The sequence below is a fragment of the Lactuca sativa genome, chromosome 4 (genome assembly GCF_002870075.4).
Source record: "Lactuca sativa cultivar Salinas chromosome 4, Lsat_Salinas_v11, whole genome shotgun sequence".
NCBI lineage: Eukaryota > Viridiplantae > Streptophyta > Magnoliopsida > Asterales > Asteraceae > Lactuca > Lactuca sativa.
The window spans coordinates 171,722,510-171,748,085 of record NC_056626.2 but is presented as its reverse complement, the minus strand read 5'-3'; the positions used below and the strand labels follow the sequence as shown (position 1 = coordinate 171,748,085).

Below are 25,576 nucleotides of genomic sequence, written 5' to 3'. Positions count from 1 at the left end.
ACAACCCGAATTTTTTTTCCTTGTAAATTCAGTACAATCAACCTTAAGTTAGACTTGTTCCTGCTATCTTTTAGCACTGTTTGGAGTCTATTTGAGTGTTCTAAGCGTAGTACATTCAAAGAATGAGTGTTAGGAAGTACCTGCTAGAGTCACTGTACAGCATTCATGCCTTAAACACCAACGAAAGGAGTTCACGGCCATAACACATGAATTTACGGCTGTAAACTCAAGGTTGGCCGTAAACTCGTCCCTTAAGTCTCATTTCCTTCACTTTTCTTTCATTCTTACACGTTCAAGTCAAGAACATCCATTCTCTCTCAAGTATCATCAAGCCTTTCATACTAGATCTTCAAAAATGTAAGTGTTTCTTCCATCTTTGAGTTGTTATTCTTCTTAATCATGTATCATCCTTTGATTCCATCCATAAAAATCATCTTTTTGGCTAGATCTCCATAATCATCATCTTTCACCAAGAACATATACTTGTTCTTGGTGGCCGAAAACTCCTCAAAGGCACTCAAAAGTGTGAGTATTCCATCTATCATCTAGTTAGACATGTTAAACACTAGATCATAGTACTGAAACATCATCAATATCATAAACATCAAGAGTTTACGACCATGGAATCTACCTTGGCGATAAACCCATGTTTTGGTCACATGTTGGCCGCAAACCCTTCTCATATACAAGCATTTTGTAACACTGTATTTTTCAAAACATTTTTTTTTCAAATTTTGCAATTCATAATAAAATCAAAATGTATCTTAAATCATAAACATCCATATCAAAATATAATATCCAAAAACATCTCCCCAGAATCTCATCAAAATACTCCAACAATGTGTACAATCAAGCTGGCGCCTTGCCGCGATCCTTGCTGGTACTTGAAACACATTTCACACAACACGGTGAGCATAAATGCTTAGTGAGTTCCCTAAAATACCACATACAACACATACGCCACTCAAGGCTACAATATGACCCTCCGGTCTATGTTTCTTAGCGGAACCCCGCAGTTCCGTATCGTTGGGCCCTCCGACCCGGTCTGTCTCGTTGGACCCTCCGGCCCGGTCTATATCATTGGACCCTCCGGTCCGGTCTATATGACATAGCATACATACATCACAAACACATATACACAAACAACACATAACATATAAGACCCTCCGGTCTGCTCATGGTTACCAAACTAGGTATTGTATAATGAGAAGACTCACCTCAAATGTGTCGATAAATCTCTGACTCGGTAGCAGTATAGTCTAGCCTCCGCCTAACCACATAAAGTAAGATACGCTCATAAATATAACTCTCGAGACTAGACCTAACCCTCTCTTAGCATCCTCAGATGGGTAAAAGGCCATTTCACCCCTCTCTTGACTGAAAGACCCCATTGTTGACCAATCCGTAAAAGTCAACAAATTCAACAGTCAAACTTTGACCTGACTCGTCGAGTGCACTTGGGCGACTCGGCGAGTCTACACGTGGACTCTACTCCTCTGATTCTCTTTTAACTCATCGATTCACTCACTAAACTCGGTGGGTCACTCTCTAGATTCACAGTCTCAGGACAACTCGACTCGACTCGTCGAGTCTGTTCATGGACTCGGCGAGTCCAATCCATGCTTACTTCCAATGGCTTCCTGAGGTCAAATCTGATGCTCTACTCAATAGATCTACCCTTTCTAGTCCCAATAATCACGTAAAGTTCGATGCTTGATGCCCATGGAAAGGCTCCAAGGTTCTATTTGAAGAAATGACCTCTAATATGGCATCCTAAGTTCATATTCACCATCAATCCACATAAAGCTAAAAGGAGTAAGGTCTCTGGACCCCTATGGATCCAGATCCAAAACCATAATGTGAAAAGGAACCGTTTACTCAATCAAAACCATCTACCAAAGGGTCTAGAAAACCCTAACTCTATAAACAATCACCAAAACAGAAGATGGATTAAGATTATACCTCAAATAAGCACTCATAACTGTTGGATTAGGTGTCTAAGCCCATAACTACAATCGGTATATACTTGATCTGACAATAGCATGGTCTTTTTGGGTTGCCTTCACCGTAGCAACTTGACAGGATGACTTTGGAGAGAGAGGTTATTTAATGATTTATTAATATATTATAAGAATAACATATTAATTGGAAATCAAGTTTTTTAATTAGTATTTAATCAGAAATTAATTTGGTATTAATTTTGGGATTAAAGGAACTGATTAAAAGTAATGGGATTGGTTTGCAAATCATTGATAGTTGCAAACTGGGTTGCTAGACTTCCTTGGAATGGGTTGGACAAATTTCTATAGGGAGTCCCTATAGAAATCGTCGAAGGCCTTCCAGAAGGGATTTCCATGGGTTTCATGGAGCCTAAGAAAGGAATTAGGGTTTTCCCTAGAAAACCTATCAGCCACACGTACATAAAGGCCCTTAGACCTCATGAAATCGGCCACCGCTTCCTAAGGAGAAACCCTAGCCGATTTCTGCCCCTTTCTTATTCATCCTTTGCTTTGGTGTTTGTAAATGCATTAGATGTGCAACACATGAGGCACTCAAGCTTTCAAGAGTCGAGATCATCAATGGATTACTTGTTATTACGAGATAACAAGGAAGGTAACAATAAGACCCTAGTTTTCATATTGATTTCTGAAATTATATGCTAGTATTAGGGTTGCTGCTTTGGAACTTCTATTTGCATGTATAACTATAGAAAAACTTAGATCTAAAGCAGTTAGGGTTGCATGAACACATATGAATGTTGTTTGCTTAAAACCACATGCGAGGAGCATTGGTCTGAAGGGCGATATTAGTTCTAGTGATTAGATAGATGTTTAGAAACTTGTAATAGATAAATGTAATTGACATTTTGATGATTAAGTAATGGAGATTTATTTATGAGTAGTGTTTACTATCTTGTTTCAATTATTTAATATTGTTTCTCTTTTGCGTGTTTTACTTCCAGTATAATTGGATTATTTAAATAATCCACAGTCGATCATACTTTGGAAGTAGGTAATGAGGCAAGATTGTCATGAATTGCTTTGTAGATTGTCTAAGTGCTTATACATAGTGAAGGTTTGCTACAACGTTCATGAGTACTCCTGAAATACGATTTGAGTATTGGATAAAACCCATGCTCATTTGAATGACTTCATGGAATTTATCACGAGTAATTGTGAGACAATAATATCGTATAATCTTTAAACCGAGATATATGAGTTGATGTTTACAAGTTGGTTGTGTATTGATAATTCGTAAACGCATCAGTAACTTGATGTTATAAAATGTATTGTTGTGTACGATTTGATGAGTAAAAAGTAGAATCATATAAGTCAAAGTTTATCAGTTCCTTTTTCCCTAACGGGAAAAGCGATATCTTGGGCCCCTCGATGATTTTGTGTTGACTTATGTGTCGGGCCCGGTCAAGACTCAAATGATGTGTTCAATTAAGTTCGTTGTTAGACAAATCAGAAATCGGGAAACAAACTGATAGACTTTGAGAATGATTATGTTCCATGTCTTTTTTCCACACGATATCTTGTAGACCGGAGGATTGTATGGCCCCTTATCTAAAGGACACGTCATCGATTGGGTTAGAGTTTGACATCGTCTTTTGAAAGCTACGATTGCTAATAGAATTCTGAAGTCATACTTGCAATTTTAATTATTAGACTTATCCAAGTAGGAGACTGTGGGATTAGGTGTCCAAGCCCATATCTATAATTGGTATGTACTTGATCTGATACTAGCATGGTCCTTTTGGGTTGCCTTCACCATAGTAACTTGACATGACGAATTTGGAGAGAAAGGTTATTTAATGATTTATTAATATATAATAATAATAATATATTAATTGGAAATCATGTTATTTAATTAGTGTTTAATTAGAAATTAATTTGGTATTAATTTTGGATTAAAGGAACTGATTAAAAGTAAGGGGACTGGTTTGCAAATCACTGATAGTTGCAAATTCGGCTGTTGGACTTCCTTGGAATGGGTTGGATGAATTTCTATAGGGAGGCCCTATAGAAATCGTCCAAGGCCTTCTAGAAGGGATGTGCATGGGCTTCATGGAGCCTAAGTAAGGAATTATGGTTTCCCTCGAAACCCTAGCAGCCACAAGTATATAAAGGCCCCTAGACCTCTTGCAGTCGGCCACTGCTTCACAAGGAAAAACCCTAGCCGAATTTTGCCCCTCTCTCACTCATCATTTGCTTTGGTGTTTGTGATTCCATTAGAGGTGCAGCACATGAGGCACTCAAGATTTCAAGAGTTGAGATCATCATTGGATTACTTGTTATTACGAGATAACAAGAAAGGCAACACTAAAACCCTAGTTTTAATATTTATTTCTGAAATTGTATGCTAGTATTAGGGTTGTTGCTTTGGAACTTCTATTTGCATGTATAACTAGAGAACAACTAAGATCCAAAGCAATTAGGTTTGCATGAACACATAGGAATGTTGTTGTGCTCAAAACCTATCAACAGCTGCAGCCCAAAACAGCTTCCTAAACTCCAACCCAATGTAAGCCTTTCTGAAATCTGCATATATGTGTCGAGCACATTGCCGGTGCTGCACATGTGGCAATATATCTTTGACAGATTGCAACAAACCCTATACAAAAACCATCATACATGTAAGTATTTATAGGTAATTTGAAAAGGATTAATATGGTATAAAGAAACTTACATTATGTTGGATCTGATAAAACTACCAAGCCCCTTCCATCAATAAGGTCTAGATCACCACTGAGTAGCTCAAGGAACCAAGTTGTCACACCCCAAAACCAAGAACAGCGGAAACGTTCTGGGGCGGAGGACGTCATGTATAGTATCACAACACAGTAAATGTAAATAAGCAAACAACATCATCCATTGCATTAAATATATAATTTTAATACAAGTGTGTTCTGTACAGTTATAGACACCAAAAATAATGTAACACAAAATAATATGAGATGAGTCTTGAATGCACTCCATCTTCTCAAAAGCTGGCCTAGGTACCTGTCTACTGATGACCTGAGAATACAAGTTATTTTGAAAGAGTTTATCAGCATTAAGGTGGTGAGTTCATAAGTATTTTAGTGTCAATGTTTCTTGTAAAAACGTTTGAACCTGTCTCAATGTATAAGTTTGTAAAAATGTAAGTAAATGTTTGAAAGTGTTTGTAAAAGTTTGAATCTCTCAGAAAATCCTATATTTTCTATAAAAGTAACCTTCTACCAAGGCTAAACTATTTTGTAAACTTGTCTGTTGTAAAAGTGTGTAATTTCCCTAAGTATAACTATCATTTGTTAAAAATATAGTTTGTACATTAATGCTTAAGTGAGGTTATCACTAAAATATGTAATGGGTAAATCATTGTAGTACTGTAGTTTTGTATAAATAGAACTACTGTTGTACTAATTACTACTACCTTAAACCGGATTTATATTAAGGTATATTGTGATAAATTGCACGATGCTATCGACTGGCAACAACGACATAATGAATGGTCGTGATAAAGTAATGACGTCTGGCACCCGCAGACCTGCAGGTCCGGCTGTAGCTAGCAGCAAGGTGTAGGATAGTCAATCCAGTATAGATCTATACGCAAACTCACGCTCCCCCTCCAAGAGAATTCTGGCTACAACTCGGGTCATGACATTTAAGGCATGCTCCGACACAGTGGATCACAATTATTACGTATTTATGTATATGTATTGTTTCTCGTTCTAGTATGACTGTATATGTACTTGTTTCTAGTATAGCTGTATATGTACTTGTTTCTAGTATATCTGTATATGTACTTGTTTCTAGTATATCTGTATATGTACTTGTTTCTAGTATATCTGTATATGTACTTGTTTCTAGTATATCTGTATATGTATGATCCTGTGTTACCCTGATGGTAACTAACTAATGATGTACTGATAAGAATGAATATGGATGTACTTTTATGTTTATACATGTATATTTGATATATAAGTAATAAGGAAACGACCTTCGGATGGTCACTCGGAATCCCACCAGACCACATCCAAATCGAGAAAAAGGAAATAGGGCGGATGGCCTTCCTAAGCCCTTCAAACATTATTTATATATCTATACATATATGGGCATGCAATTGAATATATAAAAGCATAAATAAGTTTTCTTAAAACATTTCAAGCATAAATATAATTTCAGGAGGAGATCGACTTGATGTCGATCTATAAAACAACTTGAAGGCATAAATTGATAAAACAGTTTTAAGTATAAGAAGCATTTGTTTGAATCACAGTCTATAAGTAAGTTTGGATAGTAAAACAGTTGTAAAAACATTTCAAAGTAAGGCAGTTTGATAAACAGTTTGAACAGTGGTAAAAATCGTTGTGTTCCTAGTTATTAATCACACGTGATTAAAGGCAATCACATGTGATTGAAACAATAACTGTAAGTATTTGACTTGTATCCCCCCATAAAGTGTTTAAAACATTTAAAACCATTTCAAAGGTTGATTCAAGGGGTATGAAGTCACTTGTGGTGAGTCGTTTGAATTGCAGTGTCGGATACCGTGCTAGGAGGCAAACGGAGACTTGTTTACACGCACGAGCCTAGTTATCATATAATAAGCATATATATAACTAATTAGACAAATAATAACTTAAATAAATAAGTTAAGACACTTAGGAAATATGAAAACACTTTTATGAGTGTTTAGGGTCCAAATGGTTGCATCTAAGTTGCTACGGGACAAGGCAAAAGGGTTTGAAACATCAAATGGCCTTGCATAGGAGTTCACCACCCAACAAACCCCATACTTTGGAGTTTACGGCCGTAAACTCATAGGTTTATGGCCGTGAACTCCTCAAATGGTGGTTTTGGGTGTTTTATGGTGCTATCTTGATCCTAGAACACTCCTAGCTTTGTTGGAATAACACATGAAGTAGTTTAAGGCCCTAGAATGCTCCATAGGGGAGTTTACGGCCTAAAGTCCATTCACCCTAGAGTTTACGGCCGTAAACTCCTATGGGGTGATGGCTTTTAATTGTTTTGAGGCACTTAAACATCAAGGATGGCTTCCATGAATTTATCTAAGGCTAATGGGGACAAGAGGCACACTTTTGTGCCTTCACTTGGATTTTACGGCCCAAGATATGTTCCTTGGCCGTAAAATCCTTTCAAGCAGTGATTATTATGTGCTTAACCCTCCATTCAAGTCTCACGTGTTCAAGGTAAATTGTCTTAAGGCCTAAGGTGTGTTTGTGGTGCATTTAGCCTTTGGAAAAGGGGTTTACGGCCCAAGAGAGGTTCTTGGCCGTAAACTCCTATAAACTTGTGATTTTGAAGTGTTTTGAAGTCCTAAATAAGCACAAGTAATTGAGGGTTAAAGTCCTTAAGCATTTGGGGAAGTTTAGGGCACTTATGTCCCTTAAAAAGGGGTTTACGGCCCAAGGAAGTTCCTTGGCCGTAAACTCCAATAACTTGTGTTCCTTGGATGATTTCTAGCCTATAAAGATCATAGACAATGTCCTTGAGAAGTTGTCTAACATGGGGATGGGTCTAGAAATCATTAAAGTTCCATTTTGGAGTTTACTCCCCAAGAACGTTGTTGGGCGGTAAACTCCCGGATCTTGTAATCTAAACATGTAATTTATGTTAATAAGCACCTAACAAGTATTGAAACACATATAGAAAAGTAAACTCACAATATGGGATGAAAACCCGAAGATCCGTCAGAGAGAATATGGCTTTTCTCTATTTGGAATTGTGAATAATGAATTAATTTAATTCAGAAAACTATTTATAGTCCTGGAATATTTTGGCAGAAAATATTTTTATTCCTGATATTGGACTGTAACATTGTGAAACTTGAAATGCCCAAATTTCACAAAACCAGGAGCATCCACTCTCCTGATATCACCTAAAACATAGACCCTAATGAACACAAACTTGTTTGGACAAGTATGAAAATCACTGAAAATGAACTAGCTTCTATTGAATAGATGAGGTTCGTACAAATGGAAATTTCGGGTTGTCACATCATCCCCCTGTTAGAGGGAATTTGGTCCCGAAATTAGAATTTAAGTAAATAAAAGTTACAAACAATTAAGCGAAAAGATGAGGGTATTTCAACTTCATCTGATCCTCGCGTTCCCAAGTGAATTCCGGTCCTCGCTTGGCGTTCCAGCGAACCTTCACGATAGGGATACGGCTTTGTTTCGTCTGCTTGACCTCACGGTCCATGACCTCTACAGGTTCTTCCACGAAGTTGAGGCTCTCGTTGATCTCGATCTCGTCGAGTGGGATTACGAGAGTCTCGTCGGACAGACACTTTTTCAAGTTAGATACGTGGAATGTAGAATGTACGTTACGAAGTGTGTCGGGTAGATCGAGTTTGTAAGCTACGGGGCCGACTCTGGCAAGAATCTCGAAAGGCCCTATGTACCTCGGATTTAGCTTTCCACGCTTGCCGAAGCGTATCAAGCCCTTCCAGGGTGAGACCTTGAGAAGGACTTGGTCTCCCACCTGAAATTCCAAAGGTTTTCTTCGTTTATCGGCGTAGCTCTTCTGTCGGTCTCTAGAGGCTTTCAATCGTTCACGGATCTGAACGATTTTCTCTGTCGTTTCCCGAATGATTTCCGGACCAGTGAGAGTACTATCGGAAGCTTGCCCTCTTGCTAATTGGGTATCACCCACCTCAGCCCAGCACAGAGGGGATCTGCACTTTCGGCCGTAGAGAGCTTCGAATGGAGCAGCCTTGATGCTCGTGTGATAACTGTTATTATAGGAAAATTCAACCAGGGGTAAATGAGTATCCCATGCTTTCCCAAAATCAATCACACAGGCTCGCAACATATCTTCCAGTGTTTGTATGGTCCTCTCACTCTGTCCGTCGGTCTGTGGATGGTAGGCTGTGCTCATGTCCAGCCTTGTTCCTAGGGAATGTTGTAGGGATTGCCAAAATCTTGAGGTGAACCTACTATCTCTATCGGAGATAATGGAAATAGGTACACCATGCAACCGTAAAATTTCCCTAATGTATGTTCTCGTAAGTTTCTCCATCTTGTCGGTTTCTTTGATAGGCAGGAAGTGTGCAGACTTGGTCAATCTATCAACGATGACCCATATGGTGTCAAGTCCACCCGTTGTCTTGGGCAACTTGGTTATGAAATCCATAGTGATCCGCTCCCACTTCCATTCTAGAATCTCTGGTTGTTGCAGTAGACCAGAGGGCTTCTGGTACTCGACCTTAACCTTTGTGCAAGTAAGGCATTTACTCACGAAGGTAGCAATCTCTGCTTTCATATTAGGCCACCAGTATAGCTTTTTAAGATCCAGATACATCTTATCTGAACCTGGGTAAACGGAATACCGAGTGTTGTGCGCCTCGGTCATGACCAAGTCTCGGAAACCACCGTGTTTCGGTGTCCAGATACGGTTCATGAAATATAAAGCTCTGTCACCCTTGGCTTCGAAGTTCTTGTCCATTCCCCTAAGGGATTCACTCGACACATTTTCAGGTTTCATGGCCTCAAGTTGAGCCGCCTGAATTTGCTTAGTCAGGTGTGAATGGATGGTTATTGATAATGACTTGACCTTGCGATCAGAATATTCTTTCCGACTTAGGGCGTCTGCTACTACGTTGGCTTTACCCGGATGATAACGAATATCGCATTCGTAGTCACTGAGTAGCTCGACCCACCGTCGTTGTCTCATGTTGAGCTCCTTCGGATCAAAATTGTGTTGTAAACTCTTGTGGTCGGTAAAGATAGTGCTCTTCGTTCCATACAAGTAATGTCTCCAGATCTTCAGAGCAAACACTACTGCTCCTAGTTCAAGATCGTGGGTCGTGTAGTTAACCTCGTGTGTCTTCAACTGTCTCGAGGCGTAGGCTATGACCTTACCTCGCTACATCAGAACACATCCGAGTCCTTGATTGGATGCATCGCAATAGACTACGAAGTCTTCTATTCCTTCTGGAAGGGATAGTATTGGTGCAGTGCACAAGGCTCGTTTGAGCGTTTGGAACGCTCTTTCTTGTTTCTCTTCCCAATCAAAGGCCACGCCTTTCTCGGTCAGGGTCGTAAGAGGCTTCGCTATTCGCGAGAAGTTCTGAATGAACCTGCAGTAGTAGCCAGTGAGACCTAGAAATTGACGAATTTCCGTAGGCGTCTTTGGTGCTGACCAGTTCTCAATGGCTTTTATTTTGGATGGATCCACGTGGATTCCCTCTTCGCTTACCACGTGTCCTAAGAATTCGACTCTTCGGATCCAAAATTCACATTTCGAGAACTTCGCATAAAGTTTCTCCTTTCGTAATGTCTCTAGAACTTGTCGTAGGTGATCACCATGCTCTTTCTTACTTCGGGAGTAGATCAGGATGTCGTCAATGAAAATGATGACGAACTGATCTAAGTAAGGTTGGCATACTCTATTCATCAGATCCATGAAGACTGCGGGCGCATTGGTCAATCCGAATGGAATCACCACGAACTCGTAGTGTCCGTAACGAGTTCGGAAGGCTGTCTTCGGCACATCCTCCTCTAGCACTCGTAACTGGTGATATCCGGACCTCAGATCAATCTTGGAAAAATAGTTCGCCCCTTGCAGTTGGTCGAATAGATCGTCTATGCGTGGCAGAGGGTAACGATTTTTGACCGTCAATTTGTTGAGTTCTCTGTAGTCAATGCACATACGGAATGATCCGTCTTTCTTCTTAACGAACAAGACCGGTGCTCCCCATGATGAGAAACTTGGTCTTATAAAGCCCTTGTTGAGTAGTTCGTTAAGTTGACCAGAGAGTTCTTGCATCTCGGCTGGTGCTAAGTGGTAGGGCGACTTGGCTACTGGGGTAGCTCCTGGGACTAAGTCGATTCTGAACTCGACTTGTCGTTGCGGAGGTAACCCGGGTAGTTCTTCTGGGAAAATGTCGGGGAAGTCGCTCACTACTGGGAGGTTCTTTAGTTCTTTCATTTCTAGGTTCGTGTCGACGATGTGAGCAAGGAATGCGTGGTATTCTTTGCGCAGATATTTCTGTGCTTGAATACTAGATATAATGCGAAGACTCGCACCAGGTTTGTCGCCGTAGACTATAAGGGTTTCGTTAGATGGGAGGTTTAGTCGGACTGCTTTCTCGTAGCACATGATGTCGGCGCGATGAAGACTTAACCAATCCATGCCGATAATAACGTCGAAACTTTTTATTGAGACCGGCATAAGGTCAATTGGGAATGAATGGTTATCTAAGGTTAGAAGACAACCTAAGTATATGCTATTAGTACTTTCGGTTTTCCCATTGGCCATTTCTACTGTGAATTGTTCATTAAGTGCGTGTGGTTGTTGCTTAAGCATGTGAGCAAATTTGTGGTTTACGAAGCTTCGCTCCGCTCCACTATCGAACAGAATGCATGCATAGGAGTTATCAAGGAGGAACGTACCAGTCACCACTATCGGGTCAGCAACTGCTTCCCCGTGGCCTATTGCTAGTACCCTCCCTGCTCCTCCAATATTCCTCGCCTTAGGGCAGTCCCTTTTAAAGTGGCCTGTTTCGCCACATCCATAGCAAGTTGGGCTCGCGCCTGAGCCAGGAACTTGGGAGATCGGTTGCGCCGGGAACTTACAGAATCGGACGGTGTGTCCTTTTCTGTGGCAGTTAGTACACTGCATTTCACGGCAGGCGCCGTTGTGGTGGAAGTTGCATTTGTTGCACTTCGGCAAACTTCCAGAATACTGCTTCCCCGGAGCAGTAACAGCAGTAGGGGTTACCGCAACACGTACTGCCACGATTTGCTAGTTTCTTTGAAGCTCGCTGCTTCTTCTTCTCATCCCAGAACTTCCGCTTGGTGCCAGCGGGTTTAGAGGGTTCTGGGATGGCTAGTGTGGTTGTGGTTGCAGGGGTCTTGACTCCATGGTCAATGAGTCTTTGTGCCAATCGCTTGGCACTGTCAAAGGTAGCGGGGTTTGATGCTAAGACATTCCCCTGGTACGGAGGCACTAGCCCCCATACATACCATTCAATCTTTTTCCCTTCAGTGGGAACCATATTGGGGCATAGGGCCACCAGCTCGCTAAATCGGGCAGTGTAAGCGATCACGTTGGTGCCCTTCATGGTCAGATTCCAGAGTTCATGTTCTAACTTTTGGACTTCGCCCCTCGGGTAGTACTCCTCAGTTATGAGGTCCTTCATCGTTGCCCAACCCATGTCGTTAGCCACGACGAGAGTTAGGGCTTTGATGTGGCCGTTCCACCACGTTAGGGCTTTATCCTCAAAGGTGCACACGACATATTTCACTTTAAATGCAGCAGGGCACGAACAGATTTCGAAGACTAATTCAGTCTTCTCGAACCATTGCGAGAGAGCAATGACTTCGCCGGTGCCATAGAAAGGCTTCGGCTTGCAGTTTGTGAAATCCTTGTAAGAGCACTCTCTCGAGCGCACAGGGATTTCGACTGGAATAGATTCAACATGGGTTCCACCTCTGCTAGCATCTGATGAGTGATACTGAGCCATGGCAGTTGCCACTGCTGCAGCTACGGCAGCATTCAGGGCTGCAATATCGATGACCGCAGGTGGTGGAGGCGGTGGAGGTGCAGGATTATTCCTATTCCTGGGAGATTTGCGAGGAGGCATCCTTCAGCTATAAGTTTATAAAGATAAGAAAGATGGTAAGAATCAATTTGTAAGCAACGTGAGAGTGACCCATGGACTAACTAACCATAGCCCAACAGTTTGAATGAGTGTTTGAAATCACAATAAGAAATATTAGTAGGAATACACAAGTGTACAAATTTTTCCCACAGATTAGATAGATTTCAATAGTACGGGTATTACTGATGTAATAAGTTCAAGGAAAATCGACCTAACAGTAGGTCTTACATCATACCATAAGGACAAGACTGACAGTCCTAAATTTCTAATTAGCATACCGAAAGTTAGGAATGTTTTACAGACAAGTGCTACTTAGAGAACATAAGTTCAAGGCTATCCCTAAATCAAAAGACAGAGATGTTCTAGACATCATCTAATGGCGATGGGAATTCCTCGGGCGAGCCCTGAGGTCGGACACTTGGCGAAACACCTCTTCAAGGTGTCGGTCCTGAGCTCTTTAACGAGCTTGAAGTTCTAAGACTTCAGCACGGGAGGCAGCCAACTGTTGTTGCAGGGTTTCGTTGGTTCTCCGGGTCCATTCCATGTCTTCTTCAAGACGGCGGATGCAGACTGTATTGACACCTGAATTGGCATCAATCTCCATGACCCGGTCGATGGCTGCTCGACCTTGCTCGACATTACGAGCTATTCTGCGGATGATTACCGGCAGAGCCCTGTCAGCAGAGCCACCATCGCTGATGTTGTAAAAGGTTCGGTCCCCAAAGTATGGTAATGGCTGACCCTGCTCATCACTCCAGCGGTTTAAGTCGTTTGCCCACATGGGAGTAGGACCTGGAAATGCTGGTCGAGGGTTGTTGTTCGGGGCTTGACCTACAAGCGGTAGGTTGTTGACTTCAGGCTCGGAGTCGGATCCATCCGAAAATCCTTCTGCGAGGTGATCATCCAAAGGGATTGGATGCTCCTCTTCGGGCTCTTCATCGATCCACCCGACATTGCCTTCATTGGGAAAGTACGGGTCGCCATGATGGAATCCAGCCATTTAGATCTACGCGAGAAGAGAGGTATAAGAATATAGTATACGTGTAACTAGTAGCACAAAATACACCTATAGTATTTTAAGTTTAAGTTCTAATGATCTTCTTTTGGTATTGTTGGTAAGTTTTTAGACTTGTTAACGTATCACAACCATTCTAGGGCATATGCTAATCACTCCTAGGACCAGCATAGTTGATCAGGCTATGCCATTCCCAGGACTGACCATACATCCCCGAGCTCACTTGTGATATTCAACAATCGTAATACTTTTGTTCTTGTCATTGTGACACTGATTTTAGTATGAATGCAGACTAGTATACTTAATTAAATATTTTATCATTTAAAGTATAGACTCTTGGTCAGAGTGTTTTAGTCCCTTTTGGGTTTCTAGATTAGTATATCTTTTATGGGTTGATATACTTGATTCACTATAAACAATGCTCTGATACCAATCTGTCACACCCCAAAACCAAGAACGGCGGAAACATTCTGGGGCGGAGGACGTCATGTATAGTATCACAACACAGTAAATGTAAATAAGCAAACAACATCATCCATTGCATTAAATATATAATTTTAATACAAGTGTGTTCTGTACAGTTATAGACACCAAAAATAATGTAACACAAAATAATATGAGATGAGTCTTGAATGCACTCCATCTTCTCAAAAGCTGGCCTCGGTACCTGTCTACTGATGACCTGAGAATACAAGTTATTTTGAAATAGTTTATCAGCATTAAGCTGGTGAGTTCATAAGTATTTTAGTGTCAATGTTTCTTGTAAAAACGTTTGAACCTGTCTCAATGTATAAGTTTGTAAAAATGTAAGTAAATGTTTGAAAGTGTTTGTAAAAGTTTGAATCTCTCAGAAAATCCTATATTTTCTATAAAAGTAACCTTCTACCAAGGCTAAACTGTTTTGTAAACTTGTCTGTTGTAAAAGTGTGTAATTTCCCAAGTATAACTATCATTTGTTAAAAATATAGTTTGTACATTAATGCTTAAGTGAGGTTATCACTAAAATATGTAATGGGTAAATCATTGTAGTACTGTAGTTTTGTATAATAAGAACTACTGTTGTACTAATTACTACTACCTTAAACCGGATTTATATTAAGGTATATTGTGATAAATTGCACCATGCTATCGACTGGCAACAACGACATAATGAATGGTCGTAATAAAGTAATGACGTTTGGCACCCGCAGACCTGCAGGTCCGGCTGTAGCTAGCAGCAAGGTGTAGGATAGTCAATCCAGTATAGATCTATACGCAAACTCACGCTCCCCCTCCAAGAGAATTCTGGCTACAACTCGGGTCATGACATTTAAGGCATGCTCCGACACAGTGGATCACAATTATTACGTATTTATGTATATGTATTGTTTCTCGTTCTAGTATGACTGTATATGTACTTGTTTCTAGTATAGCTGTATATGTACTTGTTTCTAGTATATTTGTATATGTACTTGTTTCTAGTATATCTGTATATGTACTTGTTTCTAGTATATCTGTATATGTACTTGTTTCTAGTATATCTGTATATGTATGATCCTGTGTTACCCCGATGGTAACTAACTAATGATGTACTGATAAGAATGAATATGGATGTACTTTTATGTTTATACATGTATATTTGATATATAAGTAATAAGGAAACGACCTTCGGATGGTCACTCGGAATCCCACCAGACCACATCCAAATCGAGAAAAAGGAAATAGGGCGGATGGCCTTCCTAAGCCCTTCAAACATTATTTATATATCTATACATATATGGGCATGCAATTGAATATATAAAAGCATAAATAAGTTTTCATAAAACATTTGAAGCATAAATATAATTTCAGGAGGAGATCGACTTGATGTCGATCTATAAAACAACTTGAAGGCATAAATTGATAAAACAGTTTTAAGTATAAGAAGCATTTGTTTGAATCACAGTCTACAAGTAAGTTTGGATAGTAAAACAGTTGTAAAAACATTTCAAAGTAAGGTAGTTTGATAAATAGTTTGAACAGTGGTAAAAATCGTTGTGTTCCTAGTTATTAATCACACGTGATTAAAGGCAATCACATGTGATTGAAACAATAACTGTAAGTATTTGACTTGTATCCCCCCCATAAAGTGTTTAAAACATTTAAAACCATTTCAAAGGTTGATTCAAGGGGTATGAACTCACTTGTGGTGAGTCGTTTGAATTGCAGTGTCGGATACCGTGCTAGGTGGCAAACGGAGACTTGTTTACATGCACGAGCCTAGTTATCATATAATAAGCATATATATATATATATATATATATATATATATATATATATATATATATATATATATATATATATATATATATATAACTAATTAGACAAATAATAACTTAAATAAATAAGTTAAGATACTTAGGAAATATGCAAACACTTTTATGAGTGTTTAGGGTCCAAATGGTTGCATCTAAGTTGCTACGGGACAAGGCAAAAGGGTTTGAAACATCAAATGGCCTTGCATAGGAGTTCACCACCCAACAAACCCCATACTTTGGAGTTTACGGCCGTAAACTCATAGGTTTATGGCCGTGAACTCCTCAAATGGTGGTTTTGGGTGTTTTATGGTGCTATCTTGATCCTAGAACACTCCTAGCTTTGTTGGAAATAACACATGAAGTAGTTTAAGGCCCTATAATGCTGCATAGGGGAGTTTACGGCCTAAAGTCCATTCACCCTAGAGTTTACGGCCGTAAACTCTTATGGGGTGATGGCTTTTAATTGTTTTGAGGCACTTAAACATCAAGGATGGCTTCCATGAATTTATCTAAGGCTAATGGGGACAAGAGGCACACTTTTGTGCCTTCACTTGGAGTTTATGGCCCAAGATATGTTCCTTGGCCGTAAAATCCTTTCAAGGAGTTATTATTATGTGCTTAACCCTCCATTCAAGTCTCATGTGTTCAAGGTAAATTGTCTTAAGGCCTAAGGTGTGTTTGTGGTGCATTTAGCCTTTGGAAAAGGGGTTTACGGCCCAAGAGAGGTTCTTGGCCGTAAACTCCTATAAACTTGTGATTTTGAAGTGTTTTGAAGTCCTAAATAAGCACAAGTAATTGAGGGTTAAAGTCCTTAAGCATTTGGGGAAGTTTAGGGCACTTATGTCCCTTAAAAAGGGGTTTACGGCCCAAGGAAGTTCCTTGGCCGTAAACTCCAATAACTTGTGTTCCTTGGATGATTTCTAGCCTATAAAGATCATAGACAATGTCCTTGAGAAGTTGTCTAACATGGGGATGGGTCTAGAAATCATTAAAGTTCCATTTTGGAGTTTACTCCCCAAGAACGTTCTTGGGTGGTAAACTCCCGGATCTTGTAATCTAAACATGTAATTTATGTTAATAAGCACCTAACAAGTATTGAAACACATATAGAAAAGTAAACTCACAATATGGGATGAAAACCCGAAGATTCGTCAGAGAGAATATGACTTTTCTCTATTTGGAATTGTGAATAATGAATTAATTTAATTCAGAAAACTATTTATAGTCCTGGACCTGATATTGGATTGTAACATTGTGAAACTTGAAATGCCCAAATTTCACAAAACCAGGAGCATCCACTCTCCTGATATCACCTAAAACATAGACCCTAATGAACACAAACTTGTTCGGACAAGTATGAAAATCACTGAAAATGAACTAGCTTCTATTGAATAGATGAGGTTCGTACAAATGGAAATTTCGGGTTGTCACACAAGTCTAATTGGACATATTTTCCACATCAACAACAACCCAAGCAATTGGATAGACCTGGTTGTTAGCATCTCTACTAATGGCTGTTAACAGTTCACCCTTCACATGCCCCTTTAGAAAGCACCCACCAAGCCTAATTACTCTCCTACACCCTATTTTCTAGCTAACACTTAATGGTTTGAAACAAATATAAAACCTATAAAAATAATTCTTTCTATCTAGATTGGTTGTTACCCCAACTTGACATGTGGACCCTAGGTTTGAGCTTAAAAATTCATGGGCATAATTCCATATCCTTGCATAATGCTTAGTGAGTTTACCTTATATTAAATTTTTGGCCCATTTCCTTGCCCTTCTAACTTATCCTATAAATACCACACACCTATACCTTTGTCTGATGTCATCAATCATTTCCTGAAGTTTCATCTTTGGCTTATTTGCAATTTCAGTTACATAATGTCTTCCAATCCATTCAGGGGAAACAATGGATCCAAACTTAAACTGAATAGAACATTTAAGGTCACCATTCATAGCTTTGATCTGAAAAGATCTTTCCTTGTACATCCGTGTAACATAAATTCTGAAAGGGCATTTATTCTCCTCCTTCCTCTTGCCACATCTAGCTACAATTCTTTTACTATCATACTTTTCAAAGTATATTCTGTAACTATGTGATAGTGCATAATTGGTGATAGAAAACTTCAGTTGGGCAGGGGATTTAAAGATGTTACCAAGCTTTGGTACCATCTTACCCCACTTGATGGTTGGGTCATGAATTCTATAGTTGTTTTTCAATACCTCCTGTTCGTCTTCATCACTCTCCCAATCAGTAGCATGGTACACTTGTGCTCTGATATCATCTGCCATACTAGAATTTCGTAGGTTTTCATCACTTAATAGAACATTTAGGAAGATATCCTTACATTTATCAAGTGAGGACACAAATTCTTCCTCTGTTCATGGTCCATGTAAATGTTGTGGAGTTCAATATCCATTTGACTCAAGCCAGAAAATGGCTCATATATGCCAGTAAAGGATCAGTGTACCTTTTGTCTGATGAAGCCATTACATCCTCCTGCATAAACACACTAAGATTAGGAACCCATTTCAAGTAATGTTGAATGTAAACATACCAGGATCATGACCTGTAAAAACCTTAGCTGTCGAAGAACACTTTTACCCTAATCGTCTCCAAGAGACCCCACTCTTTTCTGTATGTATACAAAATTTCAGTCGATGAAATGGGAAAAGGTGAAAAGTGATCGGGATAAAGAGGGAGGATGAGGATGCGATAGTTTAACTTACCTAACGGACTTGGAGTTTTCTCCCAAACGACGTTAATGAGCCTTCCAATTAAGCAAATGGTAACCGGTTGATTAAAGGGAAACCGGTTACTAGGCAAAAAAAAAAAAAAAAAAAAAAAAAAAAACACATTAAATGCATGTATGAGGCAAAAGCGGACATAAGTTTGAACTTTGGGGAAATCCATCAAGTTTGTACAAATTTAAGGTTTTTTTATGTTATTAGCCCAATTAAATACTTATGAAATAGTTTAACAATTTACTAATCAATTAAATACTTATGAAATAGTTCAACTATTTACTAATCAAATAACCTTGGTTAGAAACACTTGAATAATGTTTGCCAGCTACTATATATGGACAATCTTGACTTAAGCTAGTCAAACCCTCCTTTACGAATTATAAACCGTTATTGACCATGCACGTCTCTCTTCAATCACAACCACAGCAAGCTTGAACTCGGGACCACCGTGTAGCGTCCAAGAAGGGTTGAGCCACATTCAAAGAAATTGTCCCGGCCACTTGACTAACAAAAACCAAGAATTCTGAACATATCTGAATGTATTTTTTTAAAAATAATTAATTAATCTTGGTTTTCTCCCAATGTTGGTTCTTCTTGCTTTAGTTCTTACATTACTAATGGTTCATGCCCAGAATGATCAATGAGGTACTAACTAAACCATGCATATTTTGAACTTCAATGCCTTCTAAATCTCGTAATCAACCACTTCCCATTTCAGGCATCATAAGCATTGACTGTGGGATAACAAAAGGCTCAACATACACCGATAATTCAACTGGCATAAGCTACGTATCAGATGCTGAATTCATAGATAGTGGCGAAATATATAACATATCGGTTGCTTCTGATAAACAGCTTAGCACCCTTACAAGTTTTCCCAACAACACCAGAAACTGTTACACCCTACGACCAAAAAATGGAAAGGGTAACAGGTTTCTGATAAGAGCAAGTTTCATGTATGGGAACTATGATTTGAAGAACCGACTTCCAGTATTCGATGTCTATCTTGGACCTGATTACTGGGACACCATGAGATTTAATTCGTCATCTCAACCAAGAACCATGGAGATCATACATGTCTTGTTATCAGATTTCATGCATGTTTGTCTTGTAAATACAAATCGAGGAACGCCTTTCATATCATCCATCGAAGTAAGGCCTCTGGCAAATGATATGTACAACGAAACTGATGCCGGATCTTTATACGCTGCTACACGTGAAAATTTTGGATCGAAATCTACGACAGTCAGGTTAAACTTTTAAGACTGTTCCCGAAATTTTCATATCTAAATTAACCATTTTTACTATTCTTGTTACTAGAAAATGATATATCGAGGAATTAGCAGAGTCCTTAATAGATAACTCAGACAATGGTAAAAAGGTTGGAAAGAGTTATTAAACAGGCATAACTTTTAATCTGTTGCGAGTTGTGAGGCTCGTTTTAACGGAAGGAAGCTATGAATGGGCCGGAGCTCCAGACAAACTAACTTTGGCCCACCCGTTGCCCCCAATTTTCTCTGTTTTGACCTTACAATTTTGAGTTTCCCCAAATTTTTGTTTATTTATTGGTTTAAATTATTCTGCTTTTTTCCTAAACTCAGGCGATTTCATGATTTTCTTAAATCATGTGATTGATTAGGCACTTATTTTCAGTTAAATTTGATTTTTGAAAATTTGAAAATGCTTGTAACATTTAGATTCATCAGATTCATCTTCTATAAGCGGTTCAATGCAAATATATCTACAATATATTTAACTAAATAGAGTTTAATTGATTGTCATATTATTTTTTTAATTCCATATAACTCAATCAATTTTTTTTGTACAATACATTGACCCGTAACAAAATTTACAAAAACTAATTTATCTTTTTTTCCTCTCTAATAAATGAAAGGTTTTTTTGCCATATATAAATATTTAATAAGTTTTGACATTTGTTATGTTGTGAAACTTTTAAATAAGTAATATCTATAAGTCATTTTATGTTTTTTTTTTGAATTTTTAAAATTAAAAAAACATATAATTTTGTATTTATATAAATAAAGTATCAAAATGTAATAAATATTATAACAAATTGCAATTAATATGTTTCTTCATTCGTTATTTCAATTTTTATTTAAAAATACTTATTATTTACATTTTAATATTTTATGTTTTTAATCAAGCTGTGTAATACACGAGTTTTATACCTAGTAGTATATATATTTAAGAGTTAAATACTTTACTTTTTCTAGTTCCATTATAATTGAACACAAAATCCATTGAATAGCAAGATGACATCTCATTATGTTAGAGTTTAATTCATTGAATGACAAATGATTCAACTCTCACATTGAACTTAATATTGTTAACTTAGTATTGTTCATACTCTAAGCCATTGAGATCAACTTGGATTTAATAAAATCTCTGTGGAACCCATGACACCTTTGGGTTTGTTACTTCTATTTTGCATCAAACTTTACTAACCTCACTATTCTTGTTTCTTGAAATAGGTATAAAGCTGACAAGTATGATCGACTATGGGGTCCAAGTGAACCTACGACACCTGATTATATTTCCTTAAACACTTCATATAATGTTTCTGCAGGGTCATCCCCAAACTTAGAACTACCATTTGATATCATGGGTAGTGCTGTCACGCCAAAAAACCTGAATCTTTCATTTGACATCGAGTGGGATCCTGTTAATACAAGCGATACGTTTTTCATTTACATGCACTTTGCTGAGATTGAGCAACTAAAAAGAAACCAGACTAGAGAATTCAACATTTATCTAAATGGGAAGCTATGGCATGGACCTCTGAATCCACTAAATCACACAACAACCACTATTCCTAGCACTGAACCCGAGGCAATAGCATCAAGGTATAAACTCACGATAAATAAAACCAGAAATTCAACCCTTCCTCCAATCATCAATGCTCTCGAGCTTTATGTGTTAAAGAAACTCCCACAAAAGCAAACGGAGGATCAAGATGGTAAGCATATGATTTGTCACTTGAGTTAGAATAAAGTACGTTTACATTAGTAATTAGAATCAAGACTATGATCTGATATTCCAAAACTCTATAATGGATATTAGCTTCTGCAATATGGAGTATCAAGTCTGTATATGGTGTAAAAAGACACTGGCAAGGAGATCCATGTGCTCCACGGGAATCTGTTTGGATTGGTCTCAACTGCAGCTACAATGATGCTGATTTGCCTCGGATCATATTCTTGTATGTATGCAGTTTTAATAACATCGAAAGTTAAAGATTTTTGTCTTTCTTGATATAATTTATTCACTACTTACTAAATACTCTGAATCAGAAACTTGTCTACCAGTGGATTGAATGGAGAAATACATCCTGGATTAGCTAGTCTCACAATGATAGAAACCTTGTAAGTCAAACACTTTTAGAAGGATATATAGAACTAAAGTATACGCAAAATTTAGCTTCTATAACTGTATGTGCCATTTTCACCATTCCTATTTCAGGGATTTGTCCAACAATAACTTAACAGGACCTGTGCCTGATTTTCTCTCTAAATTGAATTCCCTGAAAGTCCTGTAAGTTACTTCCAACTTGAACTAGCATCAAATATCTTGTTGCATGGAATAACAGATTAATCTTAGTTACTATTTATTATAGGAATTTAAAAGGAAACAATTTCAGCGGACCGATTCCAAAAGAGCTTCTAGAAAAGTCAAATAAAGGATCATTGCTCTTGAGGTTTCTACTGATTTTCTGAATTAATTTGAATACTATTATTTACTTCCGAATGTAACATTCATTCCCCAAAATCAGTATCGATGATGAAGATTATTGTGACACAAAGCATTGTGAAAACAAGGTTAAAAAAATCCTTGTTCCGGTAATAGCAACGGTTGCTTCCATCTTTGTGATTATGACAGCTCTCACCACCATATGGATGATAAAAAAACAAAAAGCACATGGTGAGAAACCTTGCAATTGCATTCGATAACTTTGAACAAAATATTTTTTCAAAACTCACACATGCACGAATCAAGCACATGTTTTAGTTATGAAAGTTCAGTAACTGAAAGATTGCATTCAGAAAAAAGGAAAACAAGCAAGGGGTTGGAAATAAAAAAACAAAAGTACACATACTCAGAGATAAAGAGCATCACTGACAATTTCAAAGTTGTTATTGGGAAAGGAGGATTTGGTGAAGTTTACCATGGTTATATCGGTGATGTTCAAGTTGCTGTTAAGATGCTTTCTGCATCATCTCAACAAGGAGACAAAGAATTTCAGGCTGAGGTAACTACGTCTCTTACATATCTTATTCTGAAGTGCAACATTGATCATATGCTTAAAATCAGCAAAAAAACATGTGTTTAGTGAAAACTGCATGGGTAATCTAACAATTTCTCTCATACGTAGGCTTATCTTCTCTTGAGTGTTCACCATAGAAATTTAACTTCACTCGTTGGGTACTGCATTGAAGGCAAGCACAAGGGAATCATCTATGAGTACATGGCTAATGGGAACTTACAAACGCATCTTTTTGGTATTTGTTATTATTGACATTTAATGTTTAATTTGGACATATGCATATCTTCTTAATACATCCCTTTACAACCTTAACATGAATCTATTAATAACACGTAAGAACAAATACTAATATTAAAAAATCAACTGAGCAGATACGAGTTCAAAGGTCTTGAATTGGGAAGAAAGACTACAAATAGCGTGTGATGCAGCAAAGGGTCAGTAAGCAAATGATTTCAAATCTACTTACACATAATTTTGGCTTCTATATATATACGATCATCAAGATTCTTAATTCATATGGGGTTATACTTTTTAGGTCTAGAGTACTTACACCATGGATGCAAACCACCTATAGTCCATAGAGATGTGAAGTGTAACAACATCTTACTGAATGAAAAGTTTCAGGCAAAACTAGCAGACTTTGGGTTGTGCAGAGCTTTTCCAACAGAAGCTGCTACACACATTTCAACAGAAGTTGCTGGCACTCCAGGGTACCTTGACCCTGAGTAAGTTTGTTTACTGAATCTTAAAGCTTTTATTTATGTTGTTAAGAATTTGGAAAAACGATGTCATTTAATTATGTTGTGTTTGAATCTTTTGGTTGAATGAAATAAGAATTCTGGGTTGCAGGTATTACTTGTCATACAGGTTGACTGAGAAAAGTGACCTTTATAGCTTTGGGGTTGTGCTTCTAGTGATAATTACAGGTCAACCAGCAATAACTAGATACGAGAATGACAACATACACATAAGCCGATGGGTTAAATTACAGCTCGCAGAAGGGGATGTGAAAAGTGTGGTTGATCCTAAGCTACTGGAGGATTTTGATGATGATTCGGCATTGAAGGCAGTAGAACTGGCAATGGCATGTGTTGCAAACACACCCAACAGAAGACCCACCATGAACGATGTGGTGATGGGGTTAAATGAATGTTTGGTGGCAGAAAGAGCTCGCCTGGAAACCAAAGTACTAGATAGTTCAACTGAAATCGTATCTGTTGATCTCGAGGATGAAAGGTGATCAACACCCAAGATGATGAATTAAAATATAACACCACATTCTTTATTTGTTTCTTGGGCTTCTTGGTTCTAAATTAAGTATCCTTATGGAATGAGCGATATGACTGCACAAGCTTTATCTCTTTTTACTTGACTTGTTGTGCTCAATAAGTTGAAATCAATATGTTCATGAAGTTGGTGTATGTTTCCAAGATATTCTGTGATCCTTTTGATCTGCCTTCATGTTAGCATTCCATTAAATGAAATCTTTAACTTATAAATATATGCAACTAATTAGAATTTGTGATAAGACACAAATCAATATGGTTTCACACAATAAGAATCGACCTTTATCCCGACCACTTCTTTTAATCCTATGCCGAAGACATGTCGTTGGTAAAATATCATCGGCGTAGCCTCGTTGTTGGAAGTAGAAAAAGTCACCAGGATATATATACCCTATACCGACGACATGTTGTCGGGTCCGTTGAGACTGATTTCGGAGAAAAAAACCTATAAAACCATTGTAAGCGTATTGTATAAAAAAAAAGATGATGATGAACACACTCAGATACACAACATGAATATCTCGTGTATTCATGAACCATATTGTTTTACATTAACAATACTAATTAATATACCTCACTACATAATCATATTGTACTCTCTCAACTGTAACAAAACAGTCATAAACACTTTAGAACATGATTACAAACTTGTATGACTCAAAGATTGAAGTCTTAGAAGAAACCTAAATAGATTTAGTGAATTGAAAAAAACGAGACAGAACTGTATTGCATTAAATGACCCGTCTAAACACTAACTTCAGATAACTTATAATATTTAAAACGTATTAGTTATATCTTAAATATTAAGTGGTATAAAATACAAATCTTTTTGTATAAATAATTTATACGTAAATAATTCACAAACACTTCCAAAAAGTTTGAAGATTTGATTTAAAAAAGGTTATTAAAAAATTTAATTTGGAGCAAAATAATAATTTTAAAATATTAAATTCATGTACGTAAATTAATTTATATTTCTTAAATTAAACATCTACATTAACTAATTTACATCAAATTTATAAACAAACCATATAAATATAAGATCTAAACATATATATTAAAACCCCTCGTGCCTATACACAGTAAAGTTCACCTATTTCTGATTTTAACCACAACAATATGTACACAACGACTCTTTACATCCAACGCCATATTACATATGTTTCTTCACATTCTTTGAATTCCTTCCTTCTTCGTTTCCGATCCTCTGCGTTAGACATTTTCGTTGTCTTTTCCTCCAAGCAATTACAATTTGGACTCCAACAATTCTGATTCATAAGGTATGTCAATTGCAAACTCTCTCTCTCTCTCCCTCTCTCTCTCTCTCATATGCAAAGAAACTTTCTCC

General features: G+C 37.9%; 1 protein-coding gene across 1 annotated transcript; it reads left to right on the top strand.

Annotated features, from left to right (window-relative positions):
* The first annotated feature begins 19,116 nt into the window (after nucleotides 1-19,116).
* Nucleotides 19,117-24,374, top strand: LOC111904656 (putative leucine-rich repeat receptor-like protein kinase At2g19210). The gene is made up of 13 exons (XM_023900395.3): nucleotides 19,117-19,305; nucleotides 19,379-19,910; nucleotides 21,153-21,637; nucleotides 21,742-21,880; nucleotides 21,972-22,043; nucleotides 22,141-22,212; nucleotides 22,295-22,375; nucleotides 22,451-22,599; nucleotides 22,722-22,927; nucleotides 23,051-23,177; nucleotides 23,314-23,376; nucleotides 23,478-23,667; nucleotides 23,792-24,374. The coding sequence occupies exons 2-13, from the start codon at nucleotides 19,615-19,617 to the stop codon at nucleotides 24,180-24,182; spliced, it is 2,271 nt and encodes a 756-aa protein (XP_023756163.1). The 5' UTR covers nucleotides 19,117-19,305; nucleotides 19,379-19,614; the 3' UTR covers nucleotides 24,183-24,374.
* The last annotated feature ends 1,202 nt before the right edge of the window (nucleotides 24,375-25,576 follow it).

Coding starts and splice junctions, on each gene's coding strand:
- LOC111904656 (XM_023900395.3), top strand. CDS start 19,615: ATGTATGGGAACTATGATTTGAAGAACCGACTTCCAGTATTCGATGTC. Junction 22,600..22,721: donor AAAAAAACAAAAAGCACATG/GTGAGAAACCTT, acceptor GATTGCATTCAG/AAAAAAGGAAAACAAGCAAG. Junction 23,668..23,791: donor CCAGGGTACCTTGACCCTGA/GTAAGTTTGTTT, acceptor TCTGGGTTGCAG/GTATTACTTGTCATACAGGT.